We start from the raw sequence: 18875 nt of genomic DNA, 5'->3' as shown, positions 1-18875 counted from the left end.
AACTTACATTTTGTCTCACTTATTGTTAGAAGGTTACTTTTGATTTTTGAAAATAAACTTTGCAGGCTCGTAACTCTGTTTCTACTGGAGATACGGGGATGTCCTTTGAGTATGTTATAGACCAATTTGTCCCCCATCTAGCCATACTAAGAATTAGGGCTACGACAAACAGCAGTCGAGTAATTAAGCTAATCGTAAACAAACAAACCCCTCCATAGGAAATACATTAGACTAAATTCTGGAGGCTCGTAACTCTGGTTCTACCAGAGATACGGGGATGTAAATAATGTGACCTTGACACAAATGTTCGGATAATTATAAAGGTCTTTGCATGTTCCAAGCAAAAAAAAAAACTTCGCGGTTTCGAACCTGTGGCCTTCCGGGAGTGAGGCGGATGCGATAACCGCTACACTAAAGATATGTTATTATTTTTAATCGAAAGAACAGGGTCAAGTAATGAAGCAATACGTGAACAAACAAACCCCTCCATAGAAAATGCATTAGACTATATTTGCAGGCTCGTAACTCTGTTTCTACTGGAGATACGGGGATGTCCTTTGAGTATGTTATAGTCCAATTTGTCCCCCATCTAACCATACTAAAAACATTGAGCTACGACAAACAGGGGCCGAGATATTAAGCAAAATGTTCGTCAACTTTGGTATCGTCTCACTTATTTTTATTATGTTACTTATGATTTTTGCACGAAACTTTGGAGGCTCATAACTCTTGTTCTACAAGAGATACTGGGATCTCCTTTGGATATGTTATAGTACTCTTTGCTCCCCATACAAGGATACTTTAAACTTGAGGCTACCTCAATATCGTCGTCAACTTATTTTTTGTCTCACTTATTGTTAGAAGGTTACTTTTGATTTTTGAAAATAAACTTTGCAGGCTCGTAACTCTGGTTCTACCAGAGATACGGGGATGTAAATAATGTGACCTTGACACAAATGTTCGGATAATTATAAAGGTCTTTGCATGTTCCAAGCAAAAAAAAAAACTTCGCGGTTTCGAACCTGTGGCCTTCCGGGAGTGAGGCGGATGCGATAACCGCTACACTAAAGATATGTTATTATTTTTAATCGAAAGAACAGGGTCAAGTAATTAAGCAATACGTGAACAAAAAAACCCCTCCATAGGAAATGCATTAGAATATATTTTGCAGGCCCATAACTCTGTGTCTACTAGAGATACGGGGATGTCCTTAGGATATGTTATAGTCCAAATTGTCCCCCATCTAACCATACTAAAAACATTGAGCTACGACAAACAGGGGCCGAGATATTAAGCAAAATGTTCGTCAACTTTGGTATCGTCTCACTTATTTTTATTATGTTACTTAAGATTTTTGCACTAAACTTTGGAGGCTCATAACTCTTGTTCTACAAGAGATACTGGGATCTCCTTTGCATATGTTATAGTACTCTTTGCTCCCCATACAAGGATACTTTAAACTTGAGGCTACCTCAATATCGTCGTCAACTTACATTTTGTCTCACTTATTGTTAGAAGGTTACTTTTGATTTTTGAAAATAAACTTTGCAGGCTCGTAACTCTGTTTCTACTGGAGATACGGGGATGTCCTTTGAGTATGTTATAGACCAATTTGTCCCCCATCTAGCCATACTAAGAATTAGGGCTACGACAAACAGCAGTCGAGTAATTAAGCTAATCGTAAACAAACAAACCCCTCCATAGGAAATACATTAGACTAAATTCTGGAGGCTCGTAACTCTGGTTCTACCAGAGATACGGGGATGTAAATAATGTGACCTTGACACAAATGTTCGGATAATTATAAAGGTCTTTGCATGTTCCAAGCAAAAAAAAAAACTTCGCGGTTTCGAACCTGTGGCCTTCCGGGAGTGAGGCGGATGCGATAACCGCTACACTAAAGATATGTTATTATTTTTAATCGAAAGAACAGGGTCAAGTAATGAAGCAATACGTGAACAAACAAACCCCTCCATAGAAAATGCATTAGACTATATTTGCAGGCTCGTAACTCTGTTTCTACTGGAGATACGGGGATGTCCTTTGAGTATGTTATAGTCCAATTTGTCCCCCATCTAACCATACTAAAAACATTGAGCTACGACAAACAGGGGCCGAGATATTAAGCAAAATGTTCGTCAACTTTGGTATCGTCTCACTTATTTTTATTATGTTACTTATGATTTTTGCACGAAACTTTGGAGGCTCATAACTCTTGTTCTACAAGAGATACTGGGATCTCCTTTGGATATGTTATAGTACTCTTTGCTCCCCATACAAGGATACTTTAAACTTGAGGCTACCTCAATATCGTCGTCAACTTATTTTTTGTCTCACTTATTGTTAGAAGGTTACTTTTGATTTTTGAAAATAAACTTTGCAGGCTCGTAACTCTGGTTCTACCAGAGATACGGGGATGTAAATAATGTGACCTTGACACAAATGTTCGGATAATTATAAAGGTCTTTGCATGTTCCAAGCAAAAAAAAAAACTTCGCGGTTTCGAACCTGTGGCCTTCCGGGAGTGAGGCGGATGCGATAACCGCTACACTAAAGATATGTTATTATTTTTAATCGAAAGAACAGGGTCAAGTAATTAAGCAATACGTGAACAAACAAACCCCTCCATAGGAAATGCATTAGAATATATTTTGCAGGCCCATAACTCTGTGTCTACTAGAGATACGGGGATGTCCTTAGGATATGTTATAGTCCAAATTGTCCCCCATCTAACCATACTAAAAACATTGAGCTACGACAAACAGGGGCCGAGATATTAAGCAAAATGTTCGTCAACTTTGGTATCGTCTCACTTATTTTTATTATGTTACTTATGATTTTTGCACTAAACTTTGGAGGCTCATAACTCTTGTTCTACAAGAGATACTGGGATCTCCTTTGCATATGTTATAGTACTCTTTGCTCCCCATACAAGGATACTTTAAACTTGAGGCTACCTCAATATCGTCGTCAACTTACTTTTAGTCTCACTTATTGTTAGAAGGTTACTTTTGATTTTTGAAAATAAACTTTGCAGGCTCGTAACTCTGTTTCTACTGGATATACGGGGATGTCCTTTGAGTATGTTATAGACCAATTTGTCCCCCATCTAGCCATACTAAGAATTAGGGCTACGACAAACAGTAGTCGAGTAATTAAGCTAATCGTAAACAAACAAAGGAAATACATTAGACTAAATTCTGGAGGCTCGTAACTCTGGTTCTACCAGAGATACGGGGATGTAAATAATGTGACCTTGACACAAATGTTCGGATAATTATAAAGGTCTTTGCATGTTCCAAGCAAAAAAAAAAACTTCGCGGTTTCGAACCTGTGGCCTTCCGGGAGTGAGGCGGATGCGATAACCGCTACACTAAAGATATGTTATTATTTTTAATCGAAAGAACAGGGTCAAGTAATTAAGCAATACGTGAACAAACAAACCCCTCCATAGAAAATGCATTAGACTATATTTTGCAGGCTCGTAACTCTGTTTCTACTGGAGATACGGGGATGTCCTTTGAGTATGTTATAGTCAAATTTGTCCCCCATCTAACCATACTAAAAACATTGAGCTACGACAAACAGTAGTCGAGTAATTAAGCTAATCGTAAACAAACAACCCGTCCATAGGAAATGCAGTAGACTATATTTTGCAGGCCCATAACTCTGTGTCTACTAGAGATACGGGGATGTCCTTACGATATGTTATAGTCCAAATTGTCCCCCATCTAACCATACTAAAAACATTGAGCTACGACAAACAGGGGCCGAGATATTAAGCAAAATGTTCGTCAACTTTGGTATCGTCTCACTTATTTTTATTATGTTACTTATGATTTTTGCACGAAACTTTGGAGGCTCATAATTCTTGTTCTACAAGAGATACTGGGATCTCCTTTGCATATGTTATAGTACTCTTTGCTCCCCATACAAGGATACTTTAAACTTGAAACTACCTCAATATCGTCGTCAACTTACTTTTTGTCTCACTTATTGTTAGAAGGTTACTTTTGATTTTTGAAAATAAACTTTGCAGGCTCGTAACTCTGTTTCTACTGGAGATACGGGGATGTCCTTTGAGTATGTTATAGACCAAATTGTCCCCCATCTAGCCATACTAAGAATTAGGGCTACGACAAACAGCAGTCGAGTAATTAAGCTAATCGTAAACAAACAAACCCCTCCATAGGAAATACATTAGACTAAATTCTGGAGGCTCGTAACTCTGGTTCTACCAGAGATACGGGGATGTAAATAATGTGACCTTGACACAAATGTTCGGATAATTATAAAGGTCTTTGTATGTTCCAAGCAAAAAAAAAAACCTCGCGGTTTCGAACCTGTGGCCTTCCGGGAGTGAGGCGGATGCGATAACCGCTACACTAAAGATATGTTATTATTTTTAATCGAAAGAACAGGGTCAAGTAATTAAGCAATACGTGAACAAACAAACCCCTCCATAGAAAATGCATTAGACTATATTTTGCAGGCTCGTAACTCTGTTTCTACTGGAGATACGGGGATGTCCTTTGAGTATGTTATAGTCCAATTTGTCCAATATCTAACCATACTAAAAACATTGAGCTACGACAAACAGTAGTCGAGTAATTAAGCTAATCGTAAACAAACAAACCCCTCCATAGGAAATACATTAGACTAAATTCTGGAGGCTCGTAACTCTGGTTCTACCAGACATACGGGGATGTAAATAATGTGACCTTGACACAAATGTTCGGATAATTATAAAAAAAAACTTCGCGGTTTCGAACCTGTGGCCTTCCGGGAGTGAGGCGGATGCGATAACCACTACACTAAAGATATGTTATTATTTTTAATCGAAAGAACAGGGTCAAGTAATTAAGCAATACGTGAAAAAACAAACCCCTCCATAGAAAATGCATTAGACTATAATTTGCAGGCTCGTAACTCTGTTTCTACTGGAGATACGGGGATGTCCTTTGAGTATGTTATAGTCCAATTTGTCCCCCATCTAACCATACTAAAAACATTGAGCTACGACAAACAGGGGCCGAGTAATTAAGCTAAACGTAAACAAACAACCCGTTCATAGGAAATGCAGTAGATTATATTTTGCAGGCCCATAACTCTGTGTCTACTAGAGATACGGGGATGTCCTTAGGATATGTTATAGTCCAAATTGTCCGCCATCTAACCATACTAAAAACATTGAGCTACGACAAACAGGGGCCGAGATTTTAAGCAAAATGTTCGTCAACTTTGGTATCGTCTCACTTATTTTTATTATGTTACTTATGATTTTTGCACGAAACTTTGGAGGCTCATAATTCTTGTTCTACAAGAGATACTGGGATCTCCTTTGCATATGTTATAGTACTCTTTGCTCCCCATACAAGGATACTTTAAACTTGAGGCTACCTCAATATCGTCGTCAACTTACTTTTTGTCTCACTTATTGTTAGAAGGTTACTTTTGATTTTTGAAAATAAACTTTGCAGGCTCGTAACTCTGTTTCTACTGGAGATACGGGGATGTCCTTTGAGTATGTTATAGACCAATTTGTCCCCCATCTAGCCATACTAAGAATTAGGGCTACGACAAACAGCAGTCGAGTAATTAAGCTAATCGTAAACAAACAAACCCCTCCATAGGAAATACATTAGACTAAATTCTGGAGGCTCGTAACTCTGGTTCTACCAGAGATACGGGGATGTAAATAATGTGACCTTGACACAAATGTTCGGATAATTATAAAAAAAAACTTCGCGGTTTCGAACCTGTGGCCTTCCGGGAGTGAGGCGGATGCGATAACCGCTACACTAAAGATATGTTATTATTTTTAATCGAAAGAACAGGGTCAAGTAATTAAGCAATACGTGAATAAACAAACCCCTCCATAGAAAATGCATTAGACTATAATTTGCAGGCTCGTAACTCTGTTTCTACTGGAGATACGGGGATGTCCTTTGAGTATGTTATAGTCCAATTTGTCCCCCATCTAACCATACTAAAAACATTGAGCTACGACAAACAGGGGCCGAGTAATTAAGCTAAACGTAAACAAACAACCCGTTCATAGGAAATGCAGTAGATTATATTTTGCAGGCCCATAACTCTGTGTCTACTAGAGATACGGGGATGTCCTTAGGATATGTTATAGTCCAAATTGTCCGCCATCTAACCATACTAAAAACATTGAGCTACGACAAACAGGGGCCGAGATATTAAGCAAAATGTTCGTCAACTTTGGTATCGTCTCACTTATTTTTATTATGTTACTTATGATTTTTGCACGAAACTTTGGAGGCTCATAATTCTTGTTCTACAAGAGATACTGGGATCTCCTTTGCATATGTTATAGTACTCTTTGCTCCCCATACAAGGATACTTTAAACTTGAGGCTACCTCAATATCGTCGTCAACTTACTTTTTGTCTCACTTATTGTTAGAAGGTTACTTTTGATTTTTGAAAATAAACTTTGCAGGCTCGTAACTCTGTTTCTACTGGAGATACGGGGATGTCCTTTGAGTATGTTATAGACCAATTTGTCCCCCATCTAGCCATACTAAGAATTAGGGCTACGACAAACAGCAGTCGAGTAATTAAGCTAATCGTAAACAAACAAACCCCTCCATAGGAAATACATTAGACTAAATTCTGGAGGCTCGTAACTCTGGTTCTACCAGAGATACGGGGATGTAAATAATGTGACCTTGACACAAATGTTCGGATAATTATAAAGGTCTTTGTATGTTCCAAGCAAAAAAAAAAAAACCTCGCGGTTTCGAACCTGTGGCCTTCCGGGAGTGAGGCGGATGCGATAACCGCTACACTAAAGATATGTTATTATTTTTAATGAAAGAACCGGGTCAAGTAATTAAGCAATACGTGAACAAACAAACCCCTCCATAGAAAATGCATTAGACTATACTTTGCAGGCTCGTAACTCTGTTTCTACTGTAGATACGGGGATGTCCTTGGGATTTGTTATAGTCCAAATTGTCCTTCATCTAACCATACTAAAAACTTTGGGCTACGACAAACAGGGGCCGAGTACTTAAGCAAAACGTAAAGAAACAAACCCCCTCCATAGGAAATGAGTTAGACTATATTTTGCAGGCTCGTAACTCTGTTTCCACTGGAGATACGGGGGTGTCCTTTGAGTATGTTATAGTCCAATTTGTCCCCCATCTAACCATACTAAAAACATTGAGCTACGACAAACAGGGGCCGAGTAATTAAGCTAAATGTAAACAAACAACCCGTCCATAGGAAATGCATTAGACTATACTTTGCAGGCCCATAACTCTGTGTCTACTAGAGATACCGGGATGTCCTTAGGATATGTTATAGTCCAAATTGTCCCCCATCTAACCATACTAAAAACATTGAGCTACGACAAACAAGAGCTGAGATATTAAGCAAAATGTTCGTCAACTTTGGTATCGTCTCACTTATTTTTATTATGTTACTTATGATTTTTGCACGAAACTTTGGAGGCTCATAACTCTTGTTCTACAAGAGATACTGGGATCTCCTTTGGATATGTTATAGTACTCTTTGCTCCCCATACAAGGATACTTTAAACTTGAGGCTACCTCAATATCGTCGTCAACTTATTTTTTGTCTCACTTATTGTTAGAAGGTTACTTTTGATTTTTGAAAATATACTTTGCAGGCTCGTAACTCTGTTTCTACTGGAGATACGGGGATGTCCTTTGAGTATGTTATAGACCAATTTGTCCCCCATCTAGCCATACTAAGAATTAGGGCTACGACAAACAGTAGTCGAGCAATTAAGCTAATCGTAAACAAACAAACCCCTCCATAGGAAATACATTAGACTAAATTCTGGAGGCTCGTAACTCTGGTTCTACCAGAGATACGGGGATGTAAATAATGTGACCTTGACACAAATGTTCGGATAATTATAAAAAAAACTTCGCGGTTTCGAACCTGTGGCCTTCCGGGAGTGAGGCGGATGCGATAACCGCTACACTAAAGATATGTTATTATTTTTAATCGAAAGAACAGGGTCAAGTAATTAAGCAATACGTGACGAAACAAACCCCTCCATAGGAAATGCATTACACTATATTTTGCAGGCCCATAACTCTGTGTCTACTAGAGATACGGGGATGTCCTTAGGAAATGTTATAGTCCAAATTGTCCCCCATCTAACCATACTAAAAACATTGAGCTACGACAAACAAGGGCCGAGATATTAAGCAAAATGTTCGTCATTTTTGGTATCGTCTCACTTATTTTTATTATGTTACTTATGATTTTTGCACTAAACTTTGGAGGCTCATAACTCTTGTTCTACAAGAGATACTGGGATCTCCTTTGGATAAGTTATAGTACTCTTTGCTCCCCATACAAGGATACTTTAAACTTGAGGCTACCTCAATATCGTCGTCAACTTATTTTTTGTCTCACTTATTGTTAGAAGGTTACTTTTACTTAGCTCAATGTTTTTAGTATGGTTAGATGGGGGAAAAATTGGACTATAACATACTCAAAGGACATCCCCGTATCTACAGTAGAAAGAGAGGTACGAGCGTGCAAAGTATAGTCTAATGCATTTTCTATGGAGGGGTTTGTTTGTTCACGTATTGCTTAATTACTTGACCCTGTTCTTTCGATTAAAAATAATAACATATCTTTAGTGTTGCGGTTATCGCATCCGCCTCACTCCCGGAAGGCCACAGGTTCGAAACCGCGAAGTTTTTTTTTTATAATTGTTGTAGTTTTCTATTTGATTATCTTAATAAACGTTTGTGCATAATAAAAGATTTATTTGTCACGATAAAAAGTACGCGTTGCTACATGGTAGCTGATCTTAAGAGAAGTGCTTCCTTGAAATATATCTACCGATAAGGAAGACTCGGTTTCACTCTTGTTTTATCTTATGCCAATAGATAAAATAGTTTTTTAACTAACATAGTTTTTTACATTATACAACAAGCTTTTTTTTTTTATACGGTCTATGCAGGTGAGAACCACGCCGGAGTTTTCAATGGTCGTCCATACGATGAAGTGGGTGTCTTGACAATTGTTTGTGGGAAAGGTGGTACGGTTGGTGGTCGAGATTTTATTAGAGCAGTTTGTTGTGGGATCATCCTTGGCCCGGTTTCATCACGTGTTGACGTCTCTTGCAGGGATTGTCTTGATGGGTTCACGATGTGTGATTCGAAAGGGTGGTTAGCATCTAATTCATGGATATCTGGAAGATTAGGTAGGATAGATGATCGCTGGGAGTGATCTGTCAATGCACTGGAAGATCTCGGAGACGTCGTCTCTGTCACAGCGACAGGTTTGTACGCATAATGAGCCACTTTAGGGGTTTTGTTGAAAGCTTCTTCAAGGAGGTTAGCACATGAGTTGTTTTGAAATCTTTGTGCGTTAATCCTTCTCGGAATTTCTGGCTTATTTTGATTGTCGGGTTTTCGTTGAATTTGAGGGCGAAGGTGAATTCTTGATCGCCGGAAAATTTGATTTTGTTCCGTTTCTATGATGTAGGAATCTGGGGAGGTAGCTTTATGGAGTATTATTGCCGGTTTCTAAGAACGTGTTCCCACGAAGTACCAGACTTTCTCCCCTATCTCGAGTGGACGTAGATTTCTATGCGGTTTTGTGTCAGCATGTCTTTGCATGGTGAACTGTCTGTGTTGTAGTCCAGATATGATTTCTTGTGTCGGAAAATTCGGGTTGAGTGATGCGTCATTCATTGTGATGGGACTACGAAGTTTTCTCCCCATTAGCATTTCTGCAGGTGTGAGAAGATTTTCCAATGGAGTCGTCCGGTATTCTAGCAAGATTTGATTGAGGTCTTTGCCTTCAGGTTGCGATTTAGCTAGGTAGCTCTTTAGCGTTTGGACCATGCGCTCTGCTAATCCATTACTTTGCGGGTGATAAGGACTCGATGTGATTTGTTCCACGCCCCATTTTTCGAGAAATTTCGTAAACATGTATGAGGAGTAGGGTGGTCCATTGTCCGACTGAAAACGTCTTGGAATGCCATGGCGGGCAAAATTTGGTGTTAGGAACTTGATGACAGCTTCAGCATTCGTAGTTGTCAATTCTTGTGCTTCTACATATTTCGAAAAGTGGTCAATCAGAAGAATATAGTTTTTAGAGCGGAATTTGAACAGATCAGACGAGACCGTGTGCCATGGATGTGGTGGAATTGTCAAGGGATGTAAAGGCATCGCAGTGTTTTCGCGTTCTCTTTCCTTGCAAACGGGGCAATTTGCTATAAATCTGGTAATGTCGGCAGTCATTGTCGGCCAGTATACATTCATTTTGGCTTTTGCGAGACAAGCTGTAACACCTTGATGTATGGCGTGTATCTGCTTCATAGTGTCTCCTTGTAATATTGCCGGAACCAACAGACGATCGCCTCTGTATAGGAGTCCGTTCTGTGAGTGTATTTCCTCCTGTAGTGCCCAGAATGCCCTTACGCCAGGAAGACGGATTGACTTGTGATGCAAGGGCCAGCCATTTTCCACGTAGCTTTGAATCTGTTGCAGGTCAGGATCTTGATTTGTTGCGTGTTTTAACTTGCGGAGTCGGTCATCGGAAAGAGTGGTCAGAGTATATATTGTTGCAGCGGGACCTTCCAAAAAGTCCGTTGTCATTGTGCAGTTGGGTTGTGGTACTCTCGAGAGGGCGTCAGCGATGAAAAGCTTGGTACCAGGAACATAAATTAATGTCGGGTCATACCGCGCCAACCGCAATGTTAGGCGCTGGAGCCTCGGAGAGAGAAGATGGAACGGCTTCCGGATAATGGCAAGCAGCGGCTTGCGGTCTGTCTGCACTGTTAGTGGGGCGGCTGCCACATAATAATGAAAGTGTTCGCATGCATATAATATGGCGAGCAGCTCCTTTTCAATTTGAGCGTAGCGCGTTTGTGCGGATGTAAAGGTCATCGACGCGTATTCAATAGGTTTGCCTTGCTGCAGAAGTACGGCACCAATTCCATGTTGACTAGCGTCGACGGATACAGTGTTATGTAGTTTGGGATTGTAAAATGTTAACACTGGCGCTGAAGTGATGGCTTGTTTCAAGTCGTCATAAGCGTCTTGGTGGGTTTCGTCCCATCGAAATACTGTGTCTTGCTTGAGAAGAGGCCGTAGGGGAGCAGTTCGTTCGGAATATCCAGAAATAAATTTTGCCATGAAGTTAACCATGCCCAGAAATCTTAGTAGTGCCGGTTTGTCCGCTGGTGGTGGTAGTTCTCTGATCGCTCCAACCTTCTCCGGATCAGTTTCGACGCCCTTGGGAGATATGATATGACCGAGATATTTGATGCGGGTAACGGCTAGTTGGATCTTTTTGGAATTAAACATCAGTCCTTTTCTTTGCGCCCGTTCCAATACTGTATATAGGATTTTGTTTTATTCTGCTTCGTTTGAACCGTGTATAAGGAAGTCGTCTGTGGCAATTCGTGTTCGAGGTATATCGCCAAATATAGAATTCATTATCCTTTGGCAGTATTCAGAAGCAGTGGATATCCCGTAGGGTAGACGCGTGAATCGGAAATTTCCAAATGGCGTTGCAAATGTGCACATTCGAGAGCTCTCTGGTGTAAGTTCGATTTGCCAAAAGGCCGATTTGGCATCCAATGCGGTGAAAACTTGGGCGTCAGATAACTCAGAGAAGATTTGTTGGGATGTTGGCATGGGATAGTGTTCTCTTAATAGTGCCTTGTTCAAATTGCGCGGATCCAAACAAATGCGGATGTCATTGCCTGGTTTGGGAACCACTACCATTGGATGAAGCCATTCTGTGTGTTCGGTGACAGGAACTATGACCTGAGCAGCGACCATGCGTTGTATTTCGGCTTGAACCCGTGGAATCAGTTGGATCGGGATTTTGCGGGCTGGTGTTCTTGTTGGGATCGCATCCGGGCGAAGTTTCATGTGATGTTGTCCCGGGAGTTTTCCTACCGTGTCAAAAACATCAGGGAATCTCTTCATTATTTCTTGTGGCGTGCTAGTCGCAACATCAGGTGGCACTGTGCAAGAATGTAGGGACGCGGTTGCTTGCGGTGGAGTCCTAATACCAACGGCAGGTTGGAGTGCCATGAATGGGGGAATTGCGCTATGTTCATTGTGTGGTAATCTTGTGATTAGGCCGAGTTTTCGAGATGCACTCGCTCCAATGATGGGAGTTTGATCCTTTGGCGTTATATAGAAGTCGAGCGGTATGGAGGCGAGGTTTGAGGAGCAGATGAGTTGAGTCATACCCAGAACTTCGACAGCATGCCCAGAATATGCTTTGATTATGTGTCTTGGGGTTAACATGGCGGGCCGTGGATGTAGCCGAGAGTACAGTGCTTCCGGAATAACGTTGACTTGGGAGCCCGTATCGATTTTAAAGGTGGTCGGTGTATTCGCCACCATGGGTTGTGCCCGCCAGAGATGGTCATCTTCCAGATTTGCAAATGTTGCGTGTAGTGTCAGAGAAGATAAGTACAAGAATTCGTCATTTTGGATTGTGTGGTTGTCGTCATACATTATTTCGTCTGCACGTCGGATGTTGTGTCCGTGTTCTTCGTCAGTGGTACGGGAAATTGGTAGATAAGCATTAAGTTCATTGATGGCACGGCAAACCGTTGACCAGTGGTTCGGTCCTCCGCAAGCCCGACATGTGGATCCCATTGCGGGACATTGTTGTGATAGGTGTCGCAGACCGCATCGTGTGCAGGTTGGGTCTGAAGATGCAGAATTCTGGCTTGGTCGACGTCGTGGCGGCACAGCGGATCGAAATTGCGAGGTTGGGCGGAAGTTGTTCCTGTCTGGAGCGATTTGGTGGTAATTGTTGTTGCGAGTCCTTGGCCGACCCCGTTGTGCATGATATTGGCTTGTAGATTGGCGGTCGCGCCAGTGTTGGACGTTAGTGAGGCTATTCACTTCATGTACCATAGAATATTCCTGCTCTGGCTGTCCGTATGAGGAGGTGAGTATGGATTTTGTTGGATTGATTACTTGGGCCTGAAGCATGGACGTTTCCTCAGCTTGGGCTATGGCTATAGCTTGGCCCAGCGAGAGTGGTTCTAGTTTTAGTAGTTGTTTTCGAACCTCGGCATTGGTCGTTCCTATCGCAATCTGGGTGGCTACCAGCGAGTCCGTCAGGTTGGGTTTGTCCAGATCACATTGGGCTGCGAGAGTTTTGATTTTCGTCAGGTAGACATCAAATGGTTCGCCTGACTCTTGTTTCGTTGTAAAGAACTTGTACAGAGAATAGGTTACGTTTTTATATGGTTTATAATAGGCGTCGAAGGCATCATAGACGTTTTGTAGCGTACGATTGCCGATGGTGGATGTAAACGAGAGTGTTTTGTAAATCCGTAGTCCCTCCGTACCGATGACGTGTAGAAATACATTAAGTTGCAGTTCATGCTCTTCCTTGTTAAGTTTTGAGGCAATGGCGTAAATTTTGAAGCGTTCCTTGTAAGCCTCCCAGGCTTCCGCTGGACTGTTCCCAGGTGTAAAAGGTTCCGGACTTTTGAAGGAGGCCATCATATTTGTAACGATACGCGAGTGGGTGGTTGGGCCTGAATTATAAAAATTACCCCACTTCTGACACCATGTTGTTGTTTTCTATTTGATTATTTTAATAAAAGTTTGTGCATAATAAAAGATTTATTTGTCACGATAAAAATTACGCGTTGTTACATGGTAGCTGATCTTAAGAGAAGTGCTTCCTTGAAATATATCTACCGATAAGGAAGACTCGGTTTCACTCTTGTTTTATCTTATGCCAATAGATAAAATAGTTTTTTAACTAACATAGTTTTTTACATTATACAACAATAATTATCCGAACATTTGTGTCAAGGTCACATTATTTACATCCCGTATCTCTGGTAGAACCAGAGTTACGAGCCTCCAGAATTTAGTCTAATGTATTTCCTATGGAGGGGTTTGTTTGTTTACGATTAGCTTAATTACTCGACTACTGTTTGTCGTAGCCCTAATTCTTAGTATGGCTAGATGAGGGACAAATTGGTCTATAACATACTCAAAGGACATCCCCGTATCTCCAGTAGAAACAAAGTTACGAGCCTGCAAAGTTTATTTTCAAAAATCAAAAGTAACCTTCTAACAATAAGTGAGACAAAAAATAAGTTGACGACGATATTGAGGTAGCCTCAAGTTTAAAGTATCCTTGTATGGGGAGCAAAGAGTACTATAACATATCCAAAGGAGATCCCAGTATCTCTTGTAGAACAAGAGTTATGAGCCTCCAAAGTTTAGTGCAAAAATCATAAAAAACATAATAAAATAAGTGAGACGATACCAAAGTTGACGAACATTTTGCTTAATATCGCGGCCCCTGTTTGTCGTAGCTCAATGTTTTTAGTATGGTTAGATGGAGGACAATTTGGACTTTAACATATCCTAAGGACATCCCCGTATCTCTAGTAGACACAGAGTTATGGGCCCGCAAAGTATAGTCTAATGCATTTCCTATGAACGGGTTGTTTGTTTACGTTTAGCTTAATTACTCGGCCCCTGTTTGTCGTAGCTCAATGTTTTTATAATGGTTAGATGGGGGACAAATTGGACTAAACCATACTCAAAGGACATCCCCGTATCTCCAGTAGAAACAGAGTTACGAGCCTGCAAAGTATAGTCTAATGCATTTCCTATGGAGGGGTTGTTTGTTTACGTTTAACTTAAGTACTCGGCCCCTATTTGTCGTAGCCCAAAGTTTTTAGTATGGTTAGATGGGGGACAATTTGGACTATAACATATCCTAAGGACATCCTCGTATCTCCAGTAGAAACAGAGTTACGAGCCTGCAAATTATAGTCTAACTCATTTCCTATGGAGGGGGTTTGTTTCTTTACGTTTTGCTTAAGTACTCGGCCCCTGTTTGTCGTAACCCAAATATTTTAGTATGGTTAGATGAAGGACAAGTTGGACAATACCATACTCAAAGGACATCCCCGTATCTCCAGTAGAAACAGAGTTACGAGCCTGCAAAGTATAGTCTAATGCATTTCCTATGGAGGGGTTTGTTTGTTCACGTATTGCTTAATTACTTGACCCTGTTCTTTCGATTAAAAATAATAACATATCTTTAGTGTAGCGGTTATCGCATCCGCCCCACTCTCGGAAGGCCACAGGTTCGAAACCGCGAAGTTTTTTTTTTTGCTTGGAACATGCAAAGACCTTTATAATTATCCGAACATTTGTGTCAAGGTCACACTATTTACGTCCCCGCATCTCTGGTAGAACCAGAGTTACGAGCCTCCAGAATTTAGTCTAATGTATTTCCTATGGAGGGGTTTGTTTGTTTACGATTAGCTTAATTACTCGACTACTGTTTGTCGTAGCCCTAATTCTTAGTATGGCTAGATGGGGGACAAATTGGTCTATAACATACTCGAAGGACATCCCCGTATCTCCAGTAGAAACAGAACTACGAGCCTGCAAAGTTTATTTTCAAAAATCAAAAGTAACCTTCTAACAATAAGTGAGACAAAAAATAAGTTGACGACGATATTGAGGTAGCCTCAAGTTTAAAGTATCCTTGTATGGGGAGCGAAGAGTACTATAACATATCCAAAGGAGATCCCATTATCTCTTGTAGAACAAGAGTTATGAGCCTCCAAAATTTAGTGCAAAAATCATAAGTAACATAATAAAAATAAGTGAGACGATACCAAAGTTGACGAACATTTTGCTTAATATCTCGGCCCCTGTTTGTCGTAGCTCAATGTTTTTAGTATGGTTAGATGAGGGACAATTTGGACTATAACATATCCTAAGGACATCCCCGTATCTCTAGTAGACACAGAGTTATGGGCCTACAAAGTATAGTCTAATGCATTTCCTATGGACGGGTTGTTTGTTTACGTTTAGCTTAATTACTCGGCCCCTGTTTGTCGTAGCTCATTGTTTTTAGTATGATTAGATGGGGGACAAATTGGACTATAACATACTCAAAGGACATCGCCGTATCTCCAGTAAAAACAGAGTTAAGAGCCTGCAAAGTATAGTCTAATGCATTTTCTATGGAGGGGTTTGTTTGTTCACGTATTGCTTAACTTCGGTGATCGGACGTGAACCGGTGTATTCAGCGTGATATGGCCGTTGCCGAGAGTGCTAGTTAATAATTCGAATTTAAATTAAGTGAGACAAATTAACCTTCATCATTTTAAAACAATAACAAAAAGAAAACATGTTTGCTTTTTTCATATCTATTGAAATTTAAAAGAGGAAAAAAAAGTGAAAAAGTCAACGGCACGCAGTGTTCCTAAGTGGTCTCCCTCCCAAGTAGTGACTGCGCTCGACGCTGCTTAACTTCGGTTATCGGACGAGAACCGGTGTATTCAGCGTGATATGGCCGTTGCCGAGAGTGCTAGTTAATTCGAATTTAAATTAAGTGAGACAAATTAACCTTCATCATTTTAAAACTATAACAAAAAGAAAACATGTTTGCTTTTTTCATATCTATTAAAATTTAAAAGAGGAAAAAAAAGTGAAAAAGCCAACGGCACGCAGTGTTCCTAAGTGGTCTCTCTCCCAAGTAGTGACTGCGCTCGACGCTGCTTAACTTCTGTTATCGGACGGGAATCGGTGTATTCAGCGTGATATGGCCGTTGCCGAGAGTGCTAGTTAATAATTTGATTTAATTAACTTTCATCTTTATAAAACAATAACAAAAAGAAGATATGTTTGCTTTTTTCATATCTGGTGGGATTTGAAAGAGGAAACAAAAGTGAAAAAGCAAACGGCACGCAGTATTCCCAAGTACTGACTGCGCTCGACGCTGCTAACGTCGGCGATCGGACGAGAACCGGTGTTCTCAGCGTGATATGGCCGTTGCCGAGAGTGCTAGAATTTAAATTAAGTGAGACAAATTAACCTTCATATTTTTCAAACAATAACAAAAAGAAAATATGTTTGCTTTTTTCATATCTATTGGAATTTAAAAGAGGAAAAAAAAGTGAAAAAGCCAACGGCACGCAGTGTTCCTAAGTGGTCTCCCTCCCAAGTAGTGACTGCGCTCGACGCTGCTTAACTTCGGTTATCGAACGAGAACCGGTGTATTCAGCGTGATATGGCCGTTGCCGAGAGTGCTAGTTAATAATTTGAATTTAATTAACTTTCATCTTTATAAAACAATAACTAAAAGAAGATTTGTTTGCTTTTTTCATATCTGTTGGAATTTGAAAAAGGAAACAAAAGTGAAAAAAGCAAACGGCACGCAGTATTCCCAAGTACTGACTGCGCTCGACGCTGCTAACGTCGGCGATCGGACGAGAACCGGTGTTCTCAGCGTGATATGGCCGTTGCCGAGAGTGCTAGATAATAATTCGAATTTAAATTAAGTGAGACAAATTAACCTTCATCTTTTTCAAACAATAACAAAAAGAAAATATGTTTGCTTTTTTCATATCTATTGGAATTTAAAAGAGAAAAAAAAAGTGAAAAAGCTAACGGCACGCAGTGTTCCTAAGTGGTCGCCCTCCCAAGTACTTACTGCGCTCGACGCTGCTTAACTTCGGTTATCGGACGAGAACCGGTGTATTCAGCGTGATATGGCCGTTGCCGAGAGTGCTAGTTAATAATTCGAATTTAAATTAAGTGAGACAAATTAACGTTCATCATTTTAAAACAATAACAAAAAGAAAACATGTTTGCTTTTTTCATATCTATTAAAATTTAAAAGAGGAAAAAAAAAGTGAAAAAGCCAACGCCACGCAGTGTTCCTAAGTGGTCTCCCTCCCAAGTAGTGACTGCGCTCGACGCTGCTTAACTTCGGTTATCTGACGAGAACCGGTGTATTCAGCGTGATATGGCCGTTGCCGAGAGTGCTAGTTAATAATTTGAATTTAATTAACTTTCATCTTTATAAAACAATAACTAAAAGAAGATTTGTTTGCTTTTTTCATATCTGTTGGAATTTGAAAAAGGAAACAAAAGTGAAAAAAGCAAACGGCACGCAGTATTCCCAAGTACTGACTGCGCTCGACGCTGCTAACGTCGGCGATCGGACGAGATCCGGTGTTCTCAGCGTGATATGGCCGTTGCCGAGAGTGCTAGATAATAATTCGAATTTAAATTAAGTGAGACAAATTAACCTTCATCTTTTTCAAACAATAACAAAAAGAAAATATGTTTGCTTTTTTCATATCTATTGGAATTTAAAAGAGGAAAAAAAAGTGAAAAAGTTAACGGCACGCAATGTTCCTAAGTGGTCGCCCTCCCAAGTACTGACTGCGCTCGACGCTGCTTAACTTCGGTTATCGGACGAGAACCGGTGTATTCAGCGTGATATGGCCGTTGCCGAGAGTGCTAGTTAATAATTTGAATTTAATTAACCTTCATCTTTATAAAACAATAAAAAAAAGAAGATATGTTTGCTTTTTTCATATCTGGTGGAATTTAAAAGAGGAAACAAAAGTGAAAAAACAAACGGCACGCAATATTCCCAAGTACTGTATGCGCTCGACGCTGCTTAACTTCGGTGATCGAACGTGAACCGGTGTTTTCAGCGTGATATGGCCATTGCCGAGAGTGCTAGATAATAATTCGAATTTAAATTAAGTGAGACAAATTAACCTTCATCTTTTTCAAACAATAACAAAAAGAAAATATGTTTGCTTTTTTCATATCTATTGGAATTTAAAAGAGGAAAAAAAAGTGAAAAAGCTAACGGCACGCAGTGTTCCTAAGTGGTCGCCCTCCCAAGTACTGACTGCGCTCGACGCTGCTTAACTTCGGTTATCGTACGAGAACCGGTGTATTCAGCGTGATATGGCCGTTGCCGAGAGTGCTAGTTAATAATTTGAATTTAATTAACCTTCATCTTTATAAAACCATAACAAAAAGAAGATATGTTTGCTTTTTTCATATCTGGTGGAATTTAA

At 40.2% G+C, this 18875-nt stretch overlaps 1 protein-coding gene and 7 pseudogenes across 1 annotated transcript; all 8 read right to left on the bottom strand.

Moving 5' to 3' along the window:
• Window positions 1-11382: 11382 nt before the first annotated feature.
• On the bottom strand, window positions 11383-13512 carry LOC149610942 (uncharacterized). The gene has a single exon (XM_089858819.1). The coding sequence runs from the start codon at window positions 13510-13512 to the stop codon at window positions 11383-11385; it is 2130 nt and encodes a 709-aa protein (XP_089714945.1).
• A 2722-nt stretch (window positions 13513-16234) lies between these two features.
• Window positions 16235-16353, bottom strand: LOC149610941 (5S ribosomal RNA; annotated as a pseudogene).
• A 134-nt stretch (window positions 16354-16487) lies between these two features.
• LOC149610940 (5S ribosomal RNA) lies at window positions 16488-16606 on the bottom strand (annotated as a pseudogene).
• Window positions 16607-16955: 349 nt separating this feature from the next.
• On the bottom strand, window positions 16956-17074 carry LOC149610939 (5S ribosomal RNA; annotated as a pseudogene).
• Window positions 17075-17436: 362 nt separating this feature from the next.
• On the bottom strand, window positions 17437-17555 carry LOC149610938 (5S ribosomal RNA; annotated as a pseudogene).
• A 138-nt stretch (window positions 17556-17693) lies between these two features.
• On the bottom strand, window positions 17694-17812 carry LOC149610937 (5S ribosomal RNA; annotated as a pseudogene).
• A 362-nt stretch (window positions 17813-18174) lies between these two features.
• On the bottom strand, window positions 18175-18293 carry LOC149610936 (5S ribosomal RNA; annotated as a pseudogene).
• Window positions 18294-18655: 362 nt separating this feature from the next.
• On the bottom strand, window positions 18656-18774 carry LOC149610935 (5S ribosomal RNA; annotated as a pseudogene).
• Between the last annotated feature and the right edge of the window lie 101 nt (window positions 18775-18875).

Source organism: Phalangium opilio, unplaced genomic scaffold (assembly GCF_054372755.1).
Source record: "Phalangium opilio isolate 3A_F unplaced genomic scaffold, DU_Popi_V2 ptg000329l_1, whole genome shotgun sequence".
NCBI lineage: Eukaryota > Metazoa > Arthropoda > Arachnida > Opiliones > Phalangiidae > Phalangium > Phalangium opilio.
Note: the sequence above shows the minus strand (reverse complement) of the source record. Positions and strands in the feature narration are given on the sequence as shown.

Excerpts from the sequence above, each read along its gene's own strand:
- LOC149610942 (XM_089858819.1), bottom strand. The coding sequence starts at position 13,512 with ATGATGGCCTCCTTCAAAAGTCCGGAACCTTTTACACCTGGGAACAGT.